The sequence below is a fragment of the Eutrigla gurnardus genome (assembly GCF_963514095.1).
Source record: "Eutrigla gurnardus genome assembly, chromosome: 21".
Taxonomy (NCBI): Eukaryota; Metazoa; Chordata; class Actinopteri; order Perciformes; family Triglidae; genus Eutrigla; species Eutrigla gurnardus.
Window position 1 is genome coordinate 18874887 of NC_139932.1, and position 18431 is coordinate 18893317.

At 45.9% G+C, this 18431-nt stretch overlaps 1 protein-coding gene across 1 annotated transcript in view; it reads left to right on the forward strand.

Moving 5' to 3' along the window:
- Nucleotides 1-8202: 8202 nt before the first annotated feature.
- nav3 (neuron navigator 3) overlaps nucleotides 8203-18431 on the forward strand; it is a 209790-nt gene continuing 199561 nt past the window's right edge. Inside the window, exon 1 of the mRNA XM_084039402.1 lies at nucleotides 8203-8405. Coding sequence (XP_083895528.1) covers nucleotides 8337-8405 — 69 coding nt within the window. The 5' untranslated portion in view covers nucleotides 8203-8336. The remainder of the gene's footprint in view (nucleotides 8406-18431) is intronic.

Here is an 18431-nt window from a genome sequence, read left to right on the forward strand (position 1 = left end):
TACCATGTTCATTATTCTTCCTAAAAGAACCATTAAAATTTCATCAGTGCAATGCAATCTGTAGCAGGGCGGGGGGTAGGCGGTGTGTGTAGGAGAGAGAGAGGGAGAGAGAGAGACCAGTGTGAGGGGAGGGAGCTTGCATCCTCCGCTCATTCACCACTGCCTGCCTTCACGCTCTCCTCCTCCTCCCTTTCTTCTTCTTCATCTTCTTCTCCGGTGGCTCGATTCCCTCGCTGAGAAACACGCCCGATGCTCAGATTCCTCTCGTGATGTGAGCCGCCAGCAGCAGCACCTCCCCTCCCTCCCACCCCCCTCCATCCCACCTACTACTACTACTACTACTACTACTACTACTACTACTACTACTACGACTGCTGCTGCTGCTCCCGTCCACACACAGCTCTGGAGGAGTGTGTCCTCGGGGTGCAGTTGGATTTCTGGGAGGGATCTTTTCTCCCGGCTGCTGTGATGTGAGATACGGAGTTATGTGATGCTGCCTGATTGGAATATGTTTTTTATTTTGAGTGGAATCTCCCTTTTTGAACTAGTGGACATTTAAAAGGTGAGCAAGGTGCCGTCTCGTTCTTCGGTGACTAACTTGTTGATAAGCATGAGCTGGTTTTTATACATAACTTTTTTTCTGTTTCCTTAATTGGACTGATCCGGCTGTTGGCATTTCTCGTAAAGGAGTGCAGCTAATTAGTGCTGCTTTTTTTTTTCTCAGCATTGATGGGAAACGTGGGGAAATCAGCGGCAGCCTTTAAAGACGGCGGGGGAGTGAGGCAGCGCTGCTTTCCCTCCATGAAAGCCCACACCCCGCCGCCACCACATCCCGTATGTCGCTTTTGTTTTTGCCGGCGTCTTCTCTCTCTCTCTCTCTCTCTCTCTCTCTCTCTCTCTCTCTCAGGTAGATCCGATGGTGCTAATTGCGTTCTAATTGGGTTTCCCTTCATCTGTGGAGGTTTTTGGTTTCTGAGCTGCTTAGAGCCACAGATGAAAGAGTTCGTGGGGTGGAGTGTGAGTGTGTGTGTGTGTGTGAGTAGGAGGAGACGGTGTTAAGCTGCTGTGTGTGTGTGTGTGTGTGTGTGTGTGTGTGTGTGTGTCTGGCCAACCCTGTGAGTGTCTGTAGCAGTGTGTCTTTGTGTGCACATGTGTGGTTGTTGGTGACGATCCCTGTGTGTGTGTTTGTGGAGGTGGGAGTGTGTGAGTGTGTGTGTGTGTGTGTGTGTGTTTTAGCGGACCCATCTGTGGAGGTTCTTGTGTGATGGATGGTGACTGATGGAGGGTGTGAGGTGTGTGAAGGAGGAGGAGGAGGAGGATGAAGAGGAGAGGCAGTGCGGGATGGGGGAGGGTGTTGGGAGGAGACGGGGGAAACTGGTCTCCCGTGTGTGTGTTTGTGTGTGTGTGTGTGTGTGTGTGTGTGTGTGTGTGTGTGTGTGGTAGAGCAGTACATCACGCACCAGCTAATGGAATACTGGAGACTTGAAGGGTGCTGTCCTGCACCTCCTCCATCACCTAACCTCACCCTCCACCCGTGAACCTGGGTGGAGGGTGGATGGTGACACACACCGGAGGGCGTGCTGTGCTTTCTGACGGGGTTTAGATTCTACGTGAGCAGCTTTGTTTCACGTCAACGTGTGCGTTTTAATAATGCATGTCCCAGAATTCTGTTGAAAATGAAGCATTGACCTTTGGTCTACTTTTAGCTTTAGCCTCGTTAGCTTGTCGACTTACCAAACCTGGTGGATTTATGTGTTTGTCATCCTCATTTTAGATTTCTGTAAGAACCACTGGGATATAAATGTAATGGATATATAAAAACAAGCTCACCTCCCTCCAAGATATACCTCGCAAGAATCATAAACAGTTAAGACGTCTTATTTAAGTTCCTGTCTTTCTCTTGAACTATGCGTGGGGCTAATACAAATACACATTAAAAAGTAATGAGTTCCTCTCAAAATGTCATATTAGGAGTTTTTCTCTCGTGATTCTATATTTAAATATAATTTAAAGTCTATGCAACTTGAAAACTGGCCTCAGTGTTCAGGCTCCTCCCACTGCAGATCCACACCGAGCCATATTAATTGAATGAAGTGTTTATTAATGTGTATATGTGACCTCACCCTGTTGTCTGACACACAATTAGATACAAACATCCTTCAGGTGTGTGTTTTACTCTATTTGAGGATTATCAACAGGTCTTAATCCAAGTTTTATGACGGAGGATTACACACAATCAGGAGTACTTTTTGATCACATTGACAATCGGCCAGTATTTAATTACCTTAACTGTTAAAGAGGGAATGATGACCAATGAGCAGCTGTTAAATGTTAATGATTTGGCTACATGAAGCTCTCAAAACACGTCTTTACTGCATCGAGGAGAAACACTCCTGATGGGATCTTAATGCCTCGCCAGAACCGATTATTATTACACACACACACACACACACACACACACCCCTTGATACACGTGGATGTAAAAAGATGATGCATTCGGCAATCACTGCTTGCAACACTGCTGTGCTGTTATCCCTCATTTCTGCTCCCGAGGCTCAATAGGAGGGGGGGGGGGGGTGGTATGTGTTTGAATGCATGTTTGTTTTCATTGTGTGTGTGTGTGTGTGTGTGTGTGTGTGTGTGTGTGTGTGTGTGTGTGTGTGTTAGGCATGTTCACAAACGTGGGAATTAAACGTGCATATATCTGTATTAAAGAGTGTGTGTGCACAATGCCCCTCCACCCTGTGCTGAAATGTGACTGTTTGCCCCCCCCCCATACCACTTTGTATTTCTGCTTTAAGCAGAGTGAACATGGATGGCCTGTATATCACCTCCACAGTCCCAGCCCTCTTGTGGATGTGTTGACAGTAAAGGAGGTTTATGAAGCCAGAGCGTGCCGGTGCTCAGAGGCAGCCGTGTTTGGTGTGGGGGGGGGGGGGCGGAGGAGAGGTGATTTGTGTCCTATTACACCGCCACACATCTCATCCTGACCCCTGCTGGGTTCGTCCTGGTGTGTGTGTGTGTGTGTGTGTGTGTGTGTGTGTGTGTGTGTGTGTGTGTGTGTGTGTGTGTGTGTGTGTGTGTTCAACACATGGCAAATTAGCCAACACACTGGTATTTTTTAATAAATCATCCTCCTGAAATGTCGTCAGGATTGATCCTCCTATTCCCTCTTCCTCTAAAGAAATAAGCAAACATGTTACCCCCCCTTCCCATGATCCTCCACAGCCATAATGAGATCTGATGTTAATCCCAACACAATATCACCAGATTAGGCGCCTCCATGAAGCTCCGCCGCCGCTGCAGGATGAGTTTGGCTCTCACGGAGGAGGCTTGGCTGGGTGGAAGCACATTAACGTAATCTAAGCGTAATTGAGTTGTAATGCAGCTTGTATGGAGATGAGTGGAGGAGCCGGAAGGTGGCTTTCTCCTTTTCCTCCGTCCTTGCCTGAAGAGAGAGAAAAACCCCGATAGAGACAGATTACCAGATTATCTTTAAACCCGTGTCAAATTCCTGGATCGGTCCGAGAACGTGATGAAGGAAAGGTCGTTCGTATGGAAACATTGAGGTTCAGCTTATGATTCAAATGAGAAATTGTATTTATATTATCGTTATCTATCTTTGTTAGCGTAGTATATCTTGCATTAAAAATTAGGAGAAACCTTTTAAGACTAGCCCAGATTTTAAATATTATCCTGCAGAAAAGCCAATGATTTTCCAGTGAAAGCAGTGGGAAATCTTTCAGGCAGACATCTATCTAAAGATAATAAAGTAAAAACATCATAGCGTTTCCTACCACCTATAGGCATTCTAGTCGTCATTTGCAGATTCTTGTACGGGATTCAAAAGCCTCACCTACCTTTTTTATATTCCTGGCACATTTAGTTGAGTTCTAATTGAGGCATTGTGCTGCCAGTGTGAGGTTTGAAATCCCCAGCAAGCAGGTGCTTGGCAGGTCCCGTTTCAGCTGCGAAGGGCCTGATATCATTCCTGAGTCATTCTGCCGTCCAGACCAACCGTTGTGTCTTCCAGGGAAGAAGCGATAAACAGCCGGGGAGGGAGGGGGGGCGTCACGCTCGGGCGAGTGTGTGGAACAAAACAAACGGTGCAAAATTGACACCGCAACATGCATTCCTCAAGCTAATGAGGTGCTGCCTCTCGTGTCAGTCTTCACCTTCACAATAGTGATTACGCCATAAAGAGAGCCAGATACCTGCAGGGACACAGCCTCTCCACGGTTACCGTGACGAGAGGAGAGCCAGGCTGCTGCTTCCATATCCATATATATATATATATAGATATACATACATACTCAGGTGATAGTTGCTTTCAAAAATCCTTGCATGAGAACAGTCAGTGTTTTGGTTTTCGTTGCTGGCTGTCCTCTCTCTTGTTCAGCTCCATCCACCTGTTTTTATGCATATTTTCATATTGCCTTAGTGGAAAAACAACCGTGTGGAAATGCAGAAAAACTCTCCCAAAACATTTTGACGCTTTACTTTGAAAATCATGATGGTGTTCTCGTCCCGAGACAACTTTGTTGTGACATAATAAAGACGATAGAGTTGGCTGAGGTGGAAAAGTTGGTGTATTCATGAAGCAAAGTGGGATTAATTGATTATGTATAAGAAGCTTGTGCATTCAACACTCGGCTCAAAAGACCGATGAGATTCAAGATTCAAAGATTCAAAGGGTTCATATGCATTTGCTGGACCAACCAATGTCACATCTAGTATAAAAACAAAGGCAGCGTGAGACATGAGAGAAAACAACAATAAAATTAGCTCCGATCAGTTTTTAATTGTTTGTGTTAAGTTCACGCTAGCGCTCATTCTGGGGTTGACTAGCGACATTATATATATTAAAAGGAAATTAGCAGCAAAGTTCAAAATGCACTAAAACAATCTCCTCACAGATGAAAGAAATGGTTTATTTAACATTTTTCAGTGATGTATTTAAATCTTCCTCTGCAACACCAAACATTTACTCTGCTTCTCCACCTGCACACTTTCTCTACAGGCTTGTTTACAATAACTCCATATGACAATACTCCTTTTGCACTTCATTAATGTTTGCTGCAGCATCTGGTTTCGTTGCTGTGCTGTAAACATACTGTTCATTATATTTTGAATATGTTGTTGCTGCTGCTTGTTTCATTCCACCATAAAAGTCTGACCTTGACTTGTAAAGTAAAAACCCTGGTGTCCACTCCTTTAATGAGTCATTTGTGAAAGTACTGTGTTTATACAACCAAGTCCCCTCTTTAATGCAGTAATGTGTAGCAGGGGATGGCTGTTGCCTTTATTAGATTTGTCAGAGTTATGAATGGCCCGCTGCGGAGCCCAGTGAAGTATGGCGAGGCCATTACAAACGTCCTAATTGCTGAGAATATCCCCATTACTCCGTCCTCCCCATGCAGTCATCCATATGGATGCAGGCCTCGGCCATGTGGACATGTGGACGAGAAAATGACTGTACATTTATTATGTTGCAAAATGATGTAAACGTTGGAAAAGCAAATAGTTTAAAAACGTGAATTCATCTTCGCTTCGATTGGCCTTGAATCTCACGGAGGCTGAAGGAATGCCATTAGGGGCGTGAATGTATTTGAAATGGGATGGTGGGCCTCTCTTTAATGGTTGACCTCTGACCTATGGAGGTGATGATTTACGGCGCATGCTCCTCCCTCTCTCCCCGAGGAAATCAGGCCGGATCTATGGCCATCATTTACATCTTGTGGAATTAAAGCAGCGGTGTGAAGTTACGGCCCCGGGCTTGTGAATCAAACCCTATTGACCACTTGGTGAGTTACACACACCCGTTGAATACCAAGTGCTGGTGTGTGTGTGAGTGTGTGTGTGTGGGTGTGTCGACCAGCTGTAGAGATTGAAGGTGGGATCACCAGCATTACACACCAGGCTGTGATGAAACCAGCGGCGGCTCCTCATAAATATGGAGATTTTTCTTCCCTTGCAATAAGGTTCCTTCCAACCGAAGGGGGATTAAATCACACATTAATATTCTCTCCAACAACAAATACAATAACATATTTGTCAAAAGATGCTGAGAGCGTGCCCTTTAATTATTTACCATGCTTTCAGAAGGTTGACCCCCTTTTTCTATCCGCCTTAAATGATGTCTGGATAATAGTTACACACAGCAGTACAATTAATATTAAAGAACACTTTGTGGAAATGTTGTTAATTGCTGTTAACCACAGATATGTTAATGGTGGAATGACTATTTGCTCAGTTTGATATTCAGAGTGCCTCCTCATGGCGATGCTAGCCTGTGGCTAACGATGCTAACAGAGATTACCTGGAAGGAACCAGAGGGAGCAAATGATCTAAAATGGCTTGAATGAATAACTTGAACTCAAATAACATTTTAAATGATGGTGTTTAAAGATGTCAAGGATGTAAATGTTTCTTTAACCTACATAACGGATGACGAGCTCTAACACCTGACGAGCTCTAACAGGTGAGCCGTTCTGTTTTCTCCATCTAAACAGTATGAGATGCAGCGGAGTCATCTCTGTTCCCGGAGAGTCTGTCCTTGCTTCCTTCACAAGGGTGCTCTCTACCTGCTGTTGCTTGTCAGATGGAGGATGACCTCCGACCCCTGTGGCCTACATAGGAGGCCATCGTGTCACTCTGTGACAGCGAGCGCCGGCTAACCTCTCCCTTCCAGCAAACACAAAGTGTGCCATGCCGTTCCCCGTGAGCTTTCATTGTTTCTTTTGTAATATTCACGAAGAAAAGAAGGAAAAAAAAGGGGGTAAATTAGCACTCATGCAGTATGCATGAGTTTAGAAAGCCCCCCATGTAATTCCACTGCTGAGGGGAACGGGGAAGTCTTGCAGCAACACAGCTGTGCTTTTTAGCAAGTTGAGCAAATGTGGGATGTAGTGTTATTGCCGACGTTTCCACTTAATTTTCCTCACCTATTGCTGTGAATATTCCCCGTGCGTTGCTTGTTGTTTGAGGCTACTACACCATGTAATGGAACAGCATCCCTACGGGTGGAAGGAATGCTTTTCACAGCTTATTCAGCACTGGGTAGGAAAAACCTCGTTGGTTCAGACCCTATTGTTCCCCCCTAAGAACCAATTGTGAGTTGGCAGCGGTTGACATGATTGCTTTTAAGTAAGTGACGGGGTTGCAGTGCTTCATGGCACTCTGGAGCGGGGTAAGTGTTTAGTGGCAAAGAGAAACTGGAGAGGAGACGGAGGCAAACACGTGTCAGGTGCCCTAATGGCCTGGTGGAGGAGGTGGAGGAGGAGGAGGTGAAACACTGAGGGGTTACTGGAGCGCTTGATTGGCCAACTCCTGTGGAGGGCCGGCCGGCTGCAGTGCAGCGGAGAGTGTATTGATTTCAGTGTGTGAGGACACTTTCTGTGTGTGTTTTCATTCCCCCATTGTGAAATCTATGTGTGACAATGAAGTTAAACCTTGTAATACTGCTCTTACTTGGCTTTCCTGCAAATTAACACGACTTTTACCATAAACCTCGCTTCCTTTCCCGTCTCAGCCCACTCAGTTTGCCCTGAATACATTTCATTTGTCTTCTCACGCTGCAGGGAAGTGAAAACATTTCATCTTTTCCTGAAAACACATCACTCGCTCGCTGTTTCGTGCTGTAAAAGCAACATAACGTTGCAAACAAAACCCACCTTGGCATACAGTTTAAATTAGTGTATGGAAGAAGCCCTGATTTCGTCGTGATGCGAGTAAACCAAACAAGCTGAACCCAAGCGGAGTCCACGGAGGGATCCTGCGGTCCCCGTTCCCCGCTTGGACCCTTCCCAGGGTGCAAGTCTGCCCGACCTCAGCATGACTCAATCCTTCCGCTGCTGCTTCCTGTTGCAAACTAGAAAGAAAACCAATAAAAGACAATCAAAAACAATAAGTCAGTGTTGAACAAACAGCAGCTTTGAGGAGCATGACAACATTGACTTTGATATGCAGATCCCCGCTCCATCAGCACCGAGGGGAATATCCACGTTTCACAGAGGCAGACAGCTTTTGCATTAATTGTTAAACCAAAAAAATTCATTTGAATCATATCTCTCTTCTCTCCCTCAGATGTGGAGGGCAAACTGTGTGCTGGAGCCAGGGATCACACTCTGAGGACCAAGAAGCCAGTCATCTCAAAACTCATTTTATTTTCCACCGTCCAACCACCGCCGCCATGGATCGCCTGCGTCCGGGTGAAGGCGTGAGCCGGACACGGGCCCTCCATGGGAAACTGTAGCCCGCCTGGATTGTCTTCACTTTGTTTCCTGTGATTTTTTATTTTTTTTTTACCCTGGAGTTACTCTCTATTTGGACCAGGGATGGATGTACCGGAAGGCAGCAAGCATGGCAAGAAGTCCACGAGTCAGAAGCTGGAAGACCAGAAAAAGGTAGGCCAAAAGTTTTATTTTCTGACACGCAATGCTTTCATCTTCTCCTGCTGTGTGTGTGTGTGTGTGTGTGTGTGTGTGTGTGTGTGTGTGTGTGTGTGTGTGTCTGCTGTATTCCAGTTGTGGAAGCCGAGGGATGAAAGTTTGTTTATCGCCTGCTCTCTTTACAGAAAGTGAACATGTTGGTCCAATTGCTGCTGTTTTCTGTGAATTCCCATGAGCTCCTTCATTCCATATCTCCTAATAGCTATTTATAAAGACGAGGAGGAGGAGGAGGAGGTGGTGGGGGGGAGGTGGAGTTTCTGCTCCCCCTCAGCGCCTCCAGACTTTCATCTCGGCTCTTGTGGCGTGGCGGTGGGCAGGGCTCGCTCCAACCCCCCCTAAAACCCACGGGAATACATATTTTACATATTTACTCTGTTTGCTTTTTATGTATTACTGCTCTGGGAATAGGAATAGGAATAATACCCGTAAAAACGAGACAAATAGATTTCTTTTGTAAAGCGTGAACGCTAATGGTGCGAGCTATGGATAGATAATGGATGAGCTCTGAGTCCGAGTCGGAACGCAGTGACCTCGACGGAGCCGGCGGCGGCGGTTGGATCGATGGAGAGAGAACTGGATGCATATAAGTGGTGTAAAAACACACATGAAGGGTCTGGTTCTGTTCCGACCTTCCTACTAAAATGCGTCCGCAGACTGAACCCGATACCAGACACACAGCGACTCTGCCCTGATTCCTCTAATGAAGTGCTTTCCTAAGCGTAATGATTGTCCAGGCGAGGCATCCGCTCTGACATTGGTAGCACTATTAAGGTCTCATAAAGAAGATGATTGTACTTTATTACGTTTCATCCTTGTAGACCTGACTCTCTTTTTCCTGACTCTTTAAAGCCACACAGAGAGGACATGTCGCTGCCTGGCAACAGCGTTTTATCCTCTTTTCAGTGATGGGAGGTGTGTTGCTGCCCTTCGGATTCGTGGGTTTATCTGATTGTGAAAACGGCTCCACAAATCAGAGGGTAATTCCCCTTCTTATGTGTTTGAGATCAGTGTTTAGTCTGCAGCTTCTACATAAACACACCGCATGTCAAACAACCAAACCGAGGCCGTGCAGCTTCTTTGTTTGCACTAAACACAAGCTGATTTCTCCCTTCCCCACGAAGATTGATTATTGAGCCAAAGAGGGACATGAAATATTCACCTGAGAGGGGAATGGATTGGCGTTTTGGTTTGAGGATGTGTGTCACGCAACGAGATCAGCTCTCCTTCCCCGTCTTCACAGCTGGGAGTCAGAAAGAAACCAGCTTCTTGGAAGGTTTTTAATATTCCTGGCGGTGTTTCTGTGGTTACAGTGCTGTAATGGCTCGACTTGATGGGTTGTATGTCGTCCCCGATGTCTCGTACTCAATCCTCTCCATCAGCCTTTTATAGCTGAACCCAGCAGAGGACCATCGTTGTACTTACAACACACGTTTGCACTGATGCCGTCTCTTCCAGTGATACTGTGACCCGATTGGCCCCTTTCTGATTATAATGGAGGGGATTCTGTCGCGATAGCATTTAAAGGACCAGTTTGATGGTTTTTTTTGCATGAATTACACTATATAACAGGTTAATGTGTGAGCTTCAGGCATGCTGATAGGCTGATTGTGTCACATCTGGGCAGAGCAATTCCGATTTCTCCAAATATCTTCCTTTCAGGACTCATTTTACATCGTTTATCTGTCAGGACTAGGTTTACTCTCTGTGCTCCAGTTGGATTTGAGTTTTATCTCCCAGTTTATCACACCCATGCTGACCGACTTGGCAGGGGAGTGATGGGAGTTTGGGTCCTTCATCAGGAAGCCCGGTCTGTGTGGACTCTGTAGTCTCTCCCTGTGATTCCGTTGGAGGGTGATAATCTCTGGGATCTGACTGCCAAATGTCCAAAAAGTTGTAAACTCAAGCAGAAGAAAGCCGTATTTGGCTTCTTCTCCCGTCACCGCGGGAGTCTTCCTCCTCCTCTCTCCTCTTCGTCGCCTCCCACGCCTCTCGTTTTCACTCTTCTTTCCCAGATGGATGCTTCTCATTTTCACGCTCCGTCCTGTGAACGAGCTAGCAGTCGTTACGATGAGTTTTCTCATAGCGATCGGTGGCAGCAGTGTTGCTAAGGTATCTCCAGGAAGTGTCTTCCCATCGTCCAATCACCAGAGACCTCGTCCTGTGCTCTGGCAAACCTTTAATGGAGTTTCAGCGCTTCAGCCCGAGTACATCCCCCCAAAGCTGCTGCAGCGTTTGCATGCTTTAACCATGCATTATAGCTGGCCTGCTGGGAGACAGCCATCCCCCCCCCCCTGTGGACTCGTAACATGTGATGGGCCATTGTGGAGCTCCGTGGGGGTCTGTTTGGTGAGATGAGTGAATAATTTAATACTGGATTGGTTTGTATTACTGGGATTTGATGCATACCATCATATCACTGGGCTGATGTCAGAACAGAGGAGGCAGCTGGTGGAAACACGCAGCATATGTCGACTGAATAATTTACCTGGCAGGTCCATATGCCCCACCCCCCTGCTGTGAGACGCCATGTTTTGGCAACCTATAGATCATCACTGAGGTGTGTAATGTTGGATCAAACAGCAGTAGAAGTGAATTTAAAGGGTTTGTCTTCAACAATGTTTGAGGCTTTTACACTGATACATTAAATATATTATAAAACAAATTAAAGATATGATTTACACAAATTTTTCAGCTCCTCACGCACTTTTACAAGACAGCCTGTCCTTTCTTTCATAGTTTATTTTACCCCGTAGAGTACTTTTGTATTTGTGGGAGAATTCAAATTAAGTTTGTAACGTTCTAGAAACAAACCCTGGCTCTGACTTTCTATCTTTACATCGTGGGCTGTGATGAACACCGTGGCCTCGAACTTTGACCTCTTCCTTCTTCAATAAAGTCTTAAAGGCAGAAGATGTTTGCAGCCAGAAAGCGTTCCTGCTGAATTGCCACTTCTTCGTACGGATCTTTCTACACGTCGCTACGTTTGTTCACGGCGTGGTGACATCTAAGAGAACTCCTTCTCACACACACACACACACACACACACACACACACACACACACACACACACACACACTTGGCTGGAGACGGTACATCAGCAGCTCATTCCATGAGGAATTAGTGGGTTGAGACCACGGGATCAAGTCGGAGGGAAAACATGTCAAAACAGGACAGCGTCATGAGCATGGCATCCACGGAAACCAGCCTCGGAGGCAAACGGCGTGCGAGCGGCGATGCCCATGTCAGGCAGCGGGCGAGCGAGGGAGGGAGGGAGAGATAAGAGAGATAAAGGAGAGGGAGGCGGAGATGCCAGAGAGAGTTAGTGGAACCGACTAAAGAGCGAGGGAGACGGAGGGGAACGGGACGGGAAAACCTTAGTCTGCTCAGAGAGTCCAGCCGACGGGGTGAACCCGGTGACACTGCATCCCACGTCGCCACGGATACGGTCTGTGCGACCCAATCACAGCTGTGCAGGGGAAGTCAGGCGTCCTCGTTTGTCCTTGGAGCCAGATGTTTGATGGCTCTGGATGTGGACATCCGTGCAGAGTCTCTGATGGTTCACCTGCTGAAGCACAAAGACACAGAGCTGCTTTTTACCGTGTTAGAATGAATCCAAGGACAAGTTAAACCATTTCTAGAACCAAAGCCTCTGAAAACACGGTTTCATGGAAGGTGTCGGACCGTAGAAATCCCCACATATTCGTCTTTGACCGTAATATTTTCACAGTTGAGTAGACATGTACACTGTTTACTTCACATTTTGGTTTTGGATATCATTTAGTGGTGATGGCTGGGGAGCGGAGTAACTTGAAATCCACCACAAATGTCTCTGCTAGCTTTTTGTAATTACTGACAAGTCGCCTGATGCTGAGAGTGGAATAAACAGAGTGGGGAATAGAAGAGCAATATTTCTAAATATGCTAAAGAAAGATGCTGTCGTTAACTAAGATATTTTAGAGGTTAAACCACGACTGCACACGAGATGTCGAGTTGCTCATTCCTAAAGCACACCCAGGAGCTATTTCCTTCTCCTCGTCTCGCCACACTGGTGGCCTTTAGGAGTGTAATTAAAGAGTCTGTCATCAGCAAACCAGAAACACACTGTACAATCCACCGCCACCGAGCATGTCGTCACAACGCTTCACTTAGAAATGTGAACCATCATTCCCCAAACATGACAAATCACAACAATTAACCAGCTCTAATCACGTGATCAGTCCCAGCTCGGCCTCAGAGGAAAGTTCTGGTTTCAGACCGGGGTATTTCACGTGACCTCGTGACCCCTACGGGTCCCGCTAACCTCCGTTAGGGATTCCTCTCTGTGTTCCATCAGACTCGGAGACTCGGAGACGAGTTTTACATGATTAATGGAAAGAATGTGATCCTCGCCAAACAACCACAGCGGCCGCGTTTCTGGGAAATACCCCCGGTTCAAACGTGCAGAGCTCGGTCAGATTACTTTGAAATATAGTCTGTTACAATAAAAAACATTTGGATTACTTTAATACTAAACATTGGAAATATGCACCAAATAAATAATAAATAATAATGGATGCACACATATATGAGGAAATCTAAATGATCTTTTTCTCTTTAAATATAATTTTCAGTGAAAATAAAAATCTGCATCAACAGTTAATCCTTTACAAAATCAACTGGCATTGTGTTAAAATCTTTGGTTGTCATGAATAAAAACTTTCAGAATTAAAAATAACATTTTAAAGACGTAGTTAAATGTTGAAATGTAATCTGGGTTTATTATAGTCAGGCCTTCTTATTTAGTTTTACGTGTTTTACGCCTGCTTTACTTACAACTCCCGACTGGTTCAAATACATCCAGGGGTGTGCTGTTCCCCCCCTCCAGGTTAATGGAACATCCTGCTTATCATGTGCCGCGTGTTGCCGAGATGAGATTGCCACTCCTGTCCGGCTCAACTTTACACGTTGATGGAACGAGCTCTGAGATGTGAGCTGCATTACACCTATTAGGCCCCGGCCTTAAATCACACGTTTTACACTCGCACGGGGGGATTCAGACGGACCCTCACACACATGCATGTCCGTCATAAACCACTGCTGTGGAGGTCTTTCCACAGTCCCCGGATCCTGAAATATCACCTTGTCGTAAAAACGCCGAGGCCACAAACAGGCTGCGAGGTGTTTAAATGGAATCCATTATCTCCGTACACGAGGAGCAAATACTTACTATTTAAATGGTAATCATCTGGTGTCTCCGAGCTTCTACAACATCTGAACTCTGAATGTGTATCCAGTGGTTGGACCTGTACCTTTAAGAGGAACTACTTTACATCACAATGAGTTTTCTGCCTGATGTTTTCATTTTGTACGTTTGTTCTCATCCTGTGTGCACGGCTGGGTTTCTCAGGCATACGTTGGTGCCGCTCATGCATTATGCATGCTCCATATCCAGCGATAACGACACACACACACACCTGCATGCACCCGAGTGCGTGTTCTGGACTCCTGACACATGCCAGGTTGGACGTCTGCACCTTTTTTAATGTCAGATAACCGGATTACCGACAACAGCGTGGGTCCTCACCCATGACTGATGTATGCTTGTAGCAGCCACATGATGGAGGACGGGATCAGCCTCACGTCGACTCCGCCGGCGGCCTGGGAGTGCAGGCGGGCAGGTTCCGTCCTCCGGGTGCTTGTAAGTGCTAGAGAGGCAGAGATTTGACCCCCCACAGAGCCGATCCTGATTGATTTGGACGTGGAAGGAGGGAGCAGCTCTTCCTCCGGTCTCATTAAACACAGTTTGTCTCTGTGATGTTCAATAAGTCTTTCAAATGTCGTCGCACTGACAGAAATCTCATGAAGACTGAACGAAGAGACGAATCTCTGCAGTGTGACTGTCTCTGTTCTGCTGACCGGAGTTAATATCATCTAAAATTGATCTTGGGAGTCTTTCACACGCATTAAAGGAGCAGATTTGATTTTCTAATGTGCCTTCCATCCATCTGACTTGGCGAGTGTGAAGTTGCTGCTGAGCTTCCACATCGGCAGGTTTAAATCAGGAATAGTGAACATCGCTGTTGGTATCTCAAAAGTGATGATGGTCTTGGTGTTCCGGCCGTCTCCGTGGTCTTGAATGTGGTTTGGGACTTCATTGAAATGAAGCCAGCATCGTCCATGCCGATTCTCGCTGGCAGTCAGAGTCCAGGTTCCTAAAAACTGCTCAACCATGACGGTGAAGAGTCTCAGGCTGCTGACCTGATGGATTATGACTCATCGGCACCGAGAGCTCCTTCTGTAGACGTAACGTGTGAGGGAGGAAGGTGGCGAGTACGACTCTACAAAGAGGTGAAGACGTCTCACCGTGCCAAGCATCCTCCCACACCTTCACATCTCTTTGAAAGACGAGCTTCCGTTCGCTGTTGAAGCTCAGGTTTTTAATATTTACCGTTTAGTCGATCTGTTTTCATATAAAGGACTGTAGCTTAACATTTCCTTCATAAAGACCTGACATAATCGTCTCCGTATCCCCTGAAACAGAAGTCATGCATCGGGCATGAAGATCACATTGAATACAGAGAATGGGAGAGAAGCTACAGAAATATATCGGCTCCATTTGACAGGCTGACGTTGTAATATTGACTTTGAGTGGCTCGTTGTGAGAAGTGAAGCTGCAACACATTTTCTCCTTTCACACATTCTCCTGGTTTCTTTTGTGTCTTGACATTTCAGTTCTGTGGCAACACCGAGCTGAAATTGCATCTTTTGGGTTGTTATGTCTTTTTCTTTGTCGAGGTGAAGCACCTCAATCGTCCCAACATCACATTTCCTTTAAAAACCCCAGACTCCTGGTGAGATTGTCAGCCATCAGGCTGGTTGAAGCCTCTCTCTTGTGAAGGGGCTCCTCCTGCCTCACATCCATGGAGGACGTCTGATTGCAGGGGAACGTTTTCTTCCAAACCACCGATGCCCGCTCGCTTGCAAAGCAGGATGTGTGTGTTTGTGGATGTGCACACACACACACACTGACGTCCTGATGTTTGCGTTTGTGATACGTTGTGGTCACAAACATAAAGAGAGCGGATGGAAATCCTGTGGTTTCGTGGCAGAGAGCAGAATGAACGCGGAGGCAGTCGAACCCCTGTGACATTGGGAGAGTGTATGTATAGGCTGTGATGGTTTCACCATGTTCGGTCCACCTTATTTATTTATTTCCTCTCCTTTGCCGCCGGGGCGGTTCCTGCGGTCACTCCTCCCGCTGCACCATGGGAAGAGCCCTCAAGGTCACAACAAACAAGGCCCGTTTGCACGACCGCATAATAAGCATTTCCTGGGCAACACGGCCGGCTGATCACAGAGGCCGGAGCTTGGCCTTGGATGAGACGAAGAAAAGGCTCTTCAGATAAACATGCCGCGTGGAAGGGAAGGGATGTTTCTCATCTCTAATTCTGGTGTTCGCCGTGGGCCTCTCGGTCAGACTGCTGCTGCTGCCGTGGTGGTTGTGTTTCCGTCGCTCTGACCCCATGATGTTGTGGATCGTTTCTACATAATAGCTTATTTGATAATGAATATGAAAATCCACGTCCTCCAAGCTGATTTAAAGGCTGATTCTCATTGAGTCGGTTTAAGCTGCTCCAGGAGCAGTGCCTGTATGGATTTAGAGAGATTAATGTGGAGGAAGCAGATATCTCACTCTCCTCCATTCTCTTGTTCAGTTTCACGGAGACGATACGGAGCAGGAAAGACGTCCAGTAGTTGAGGGTTTTGGACCCTTTTTTAAGGAGGCATCTTACTTGATAAGATGAGAGGTACCACATCGTAGAGTTTAAGAGTTATATATATAGAGATTCCCTGCTGATTCTGACCCGAAGCCTCTCTAAAACGCAGCATTAAAAGCTGCTGGTTTTTCTTGAAGGTCTTGTTTGATTATGGTAATCAAATGTCCCACATGAATATGGGGATTTATTTATTTGAATATGTCCAAAAAGCACTGCTTTTTTTGGATTTCTCTACCGTGTGGAAAGAGACACAAACATATGAGGCTGTAGGATTTGCTTTGCATGTCGTGAAAACCCTTTTATGGTCTCCGTCATCCTGGTTTCATGTCCAGTCTGTGTGGTCGCTGCTTGCACAGTAAAAACAGCAGAAAAGTCAAGTTTTTAGTTTGTTTTTATGAGTCTGTATTTCATAGCAGGTATAATCCCATGTTTCCTGTTCTTAATTCTGTGTTATTGCCGTCGTGATCTCGTTGCCCTGATACCCCCGGGGGTAATGTCTTTAATTGGATGTGATTTCCTAATTTGGCCGTGCTCCGTGTCTGGCCGGCTCTCCCCATCGTTGTTATGTTGCTAGCCTGTGATCTGGTCCTGTGGCCTGGACTCTGTGATCCCGTAATGAGCTGGACCATTGTCACTCTGATAAATGAGAATCATGTCGACGGGCTCGATGCCAACCCCGTCATTTGGCTAAACAAAGTGAAATCTGCTTCCCATTTATAGAAAGCAAGAGCAGTAATGATGTGTCTCATTACCTCGTTATCTGTCCACACTATATACCGCACTGTTGGTAGAAACCCTTTACAAAGACTTCCTCTGGGTTTAACGGGACACATTCAGACTGGAAATGTTCCGTTAGGTTTAGTTGTTTAGTTTTTATTCACAATGTTCTCGTGTTTGAGAACTGTTACAGTAAGAATCATGGCCAATGGGCAAAAAATTTTATCAAACCCTGAATTGTTTGTACCGTTACATCCCTCATGATGAAATTGGAATAAGATATAATAATAATAATAATAATAATAATAATAATAATACCTGGAATTTATATGACACCTTTCAAGGGACAAAAGGATGCTGGGTCATAATTATCTCTTTAAAAAATAATAATAATAATATATTTTATTTGTTGCCGCCTTTCAAACACCCAAGGTCACCTTACATGTTAAAAAAAACAGAAACAAAACAAAAAAACATATTAAATACAATAAAAACATTACCGTGCTCCTCAGAAAAACACAAAAGACCCAAAGACCACGTTTTGATCTCATCCCTCACATTAAACTGACAGTGGAGACTTTTTTTTTAAGGGGTCCATACTTTCATGCACTTAAGGTTGTCATGGCAACGTATCCCTCTCTGGGTCATTGAGTTGATCCCTGGCCCCTCATCCCATCACATCGAAGGGGGATGTAATCTAGAACCCGGGTCCTGATGGATCCCGATCCCGACAACCGCTCGTTTTACTGGTGAACAACGTACCAGTCTGACAGGTAGTCCACGGCAACAGATGTGTGTACAGTAATTACTCTGTGTGTTGGCAACCCCGGAGATCTCTCACCGCCGCTCATCTACCGCTGAAGCCCAGTTATTCATACTAAACTGAACCACTTCCTTCTGACGCCGCACGCCAGTTGGCTTGGGGTCGACTTCACCCTCAGCCAGGCAAGAATGGTACCTCAGACACATCCAACATCTGGCTGCATTTTAGTAATCGCTGGCTTCTGCGAGAGATGTGAGAGAGAAAAGCAAAGAGAAGAAAAAACCCGTCCTGGGCTGCAGTTTTTTTGTTAAAGGAAACCACCGCTGACAACGCAGACGGGGTGAGATTAATACGACGGCGTGATTAAGTGTCGTTGAGAGTTCAACGACCTTTCATAAGGCAGACACCGGAGGAACTGTGGGAGACGGATGCTCCCTGGGGAACGTTTTGAGAAGTGACCGGAGAAAGCTCCAAGAAAGAACGTAGGAGATGTCTTCAGGAGAGGATGGCGACCAGACTTGGATGTCTATCCCACAGATATGTTATAAGTAAATAAAAATGTTCCTGATTTCTGGCAAAACAAGAAAAAAACGGCGCACTAACTTTTCTATGGGATGGTTTCCACGACAGCTGGGCTTTAGGAGACGTGTCCACACTGTTATGTGGAAAACAGATCCTCTGTGGGCTTTTCTTTGTATCGCTCCCAGGTCAGTAACCTTTATGTAGATACCAGACCGCTGCTGG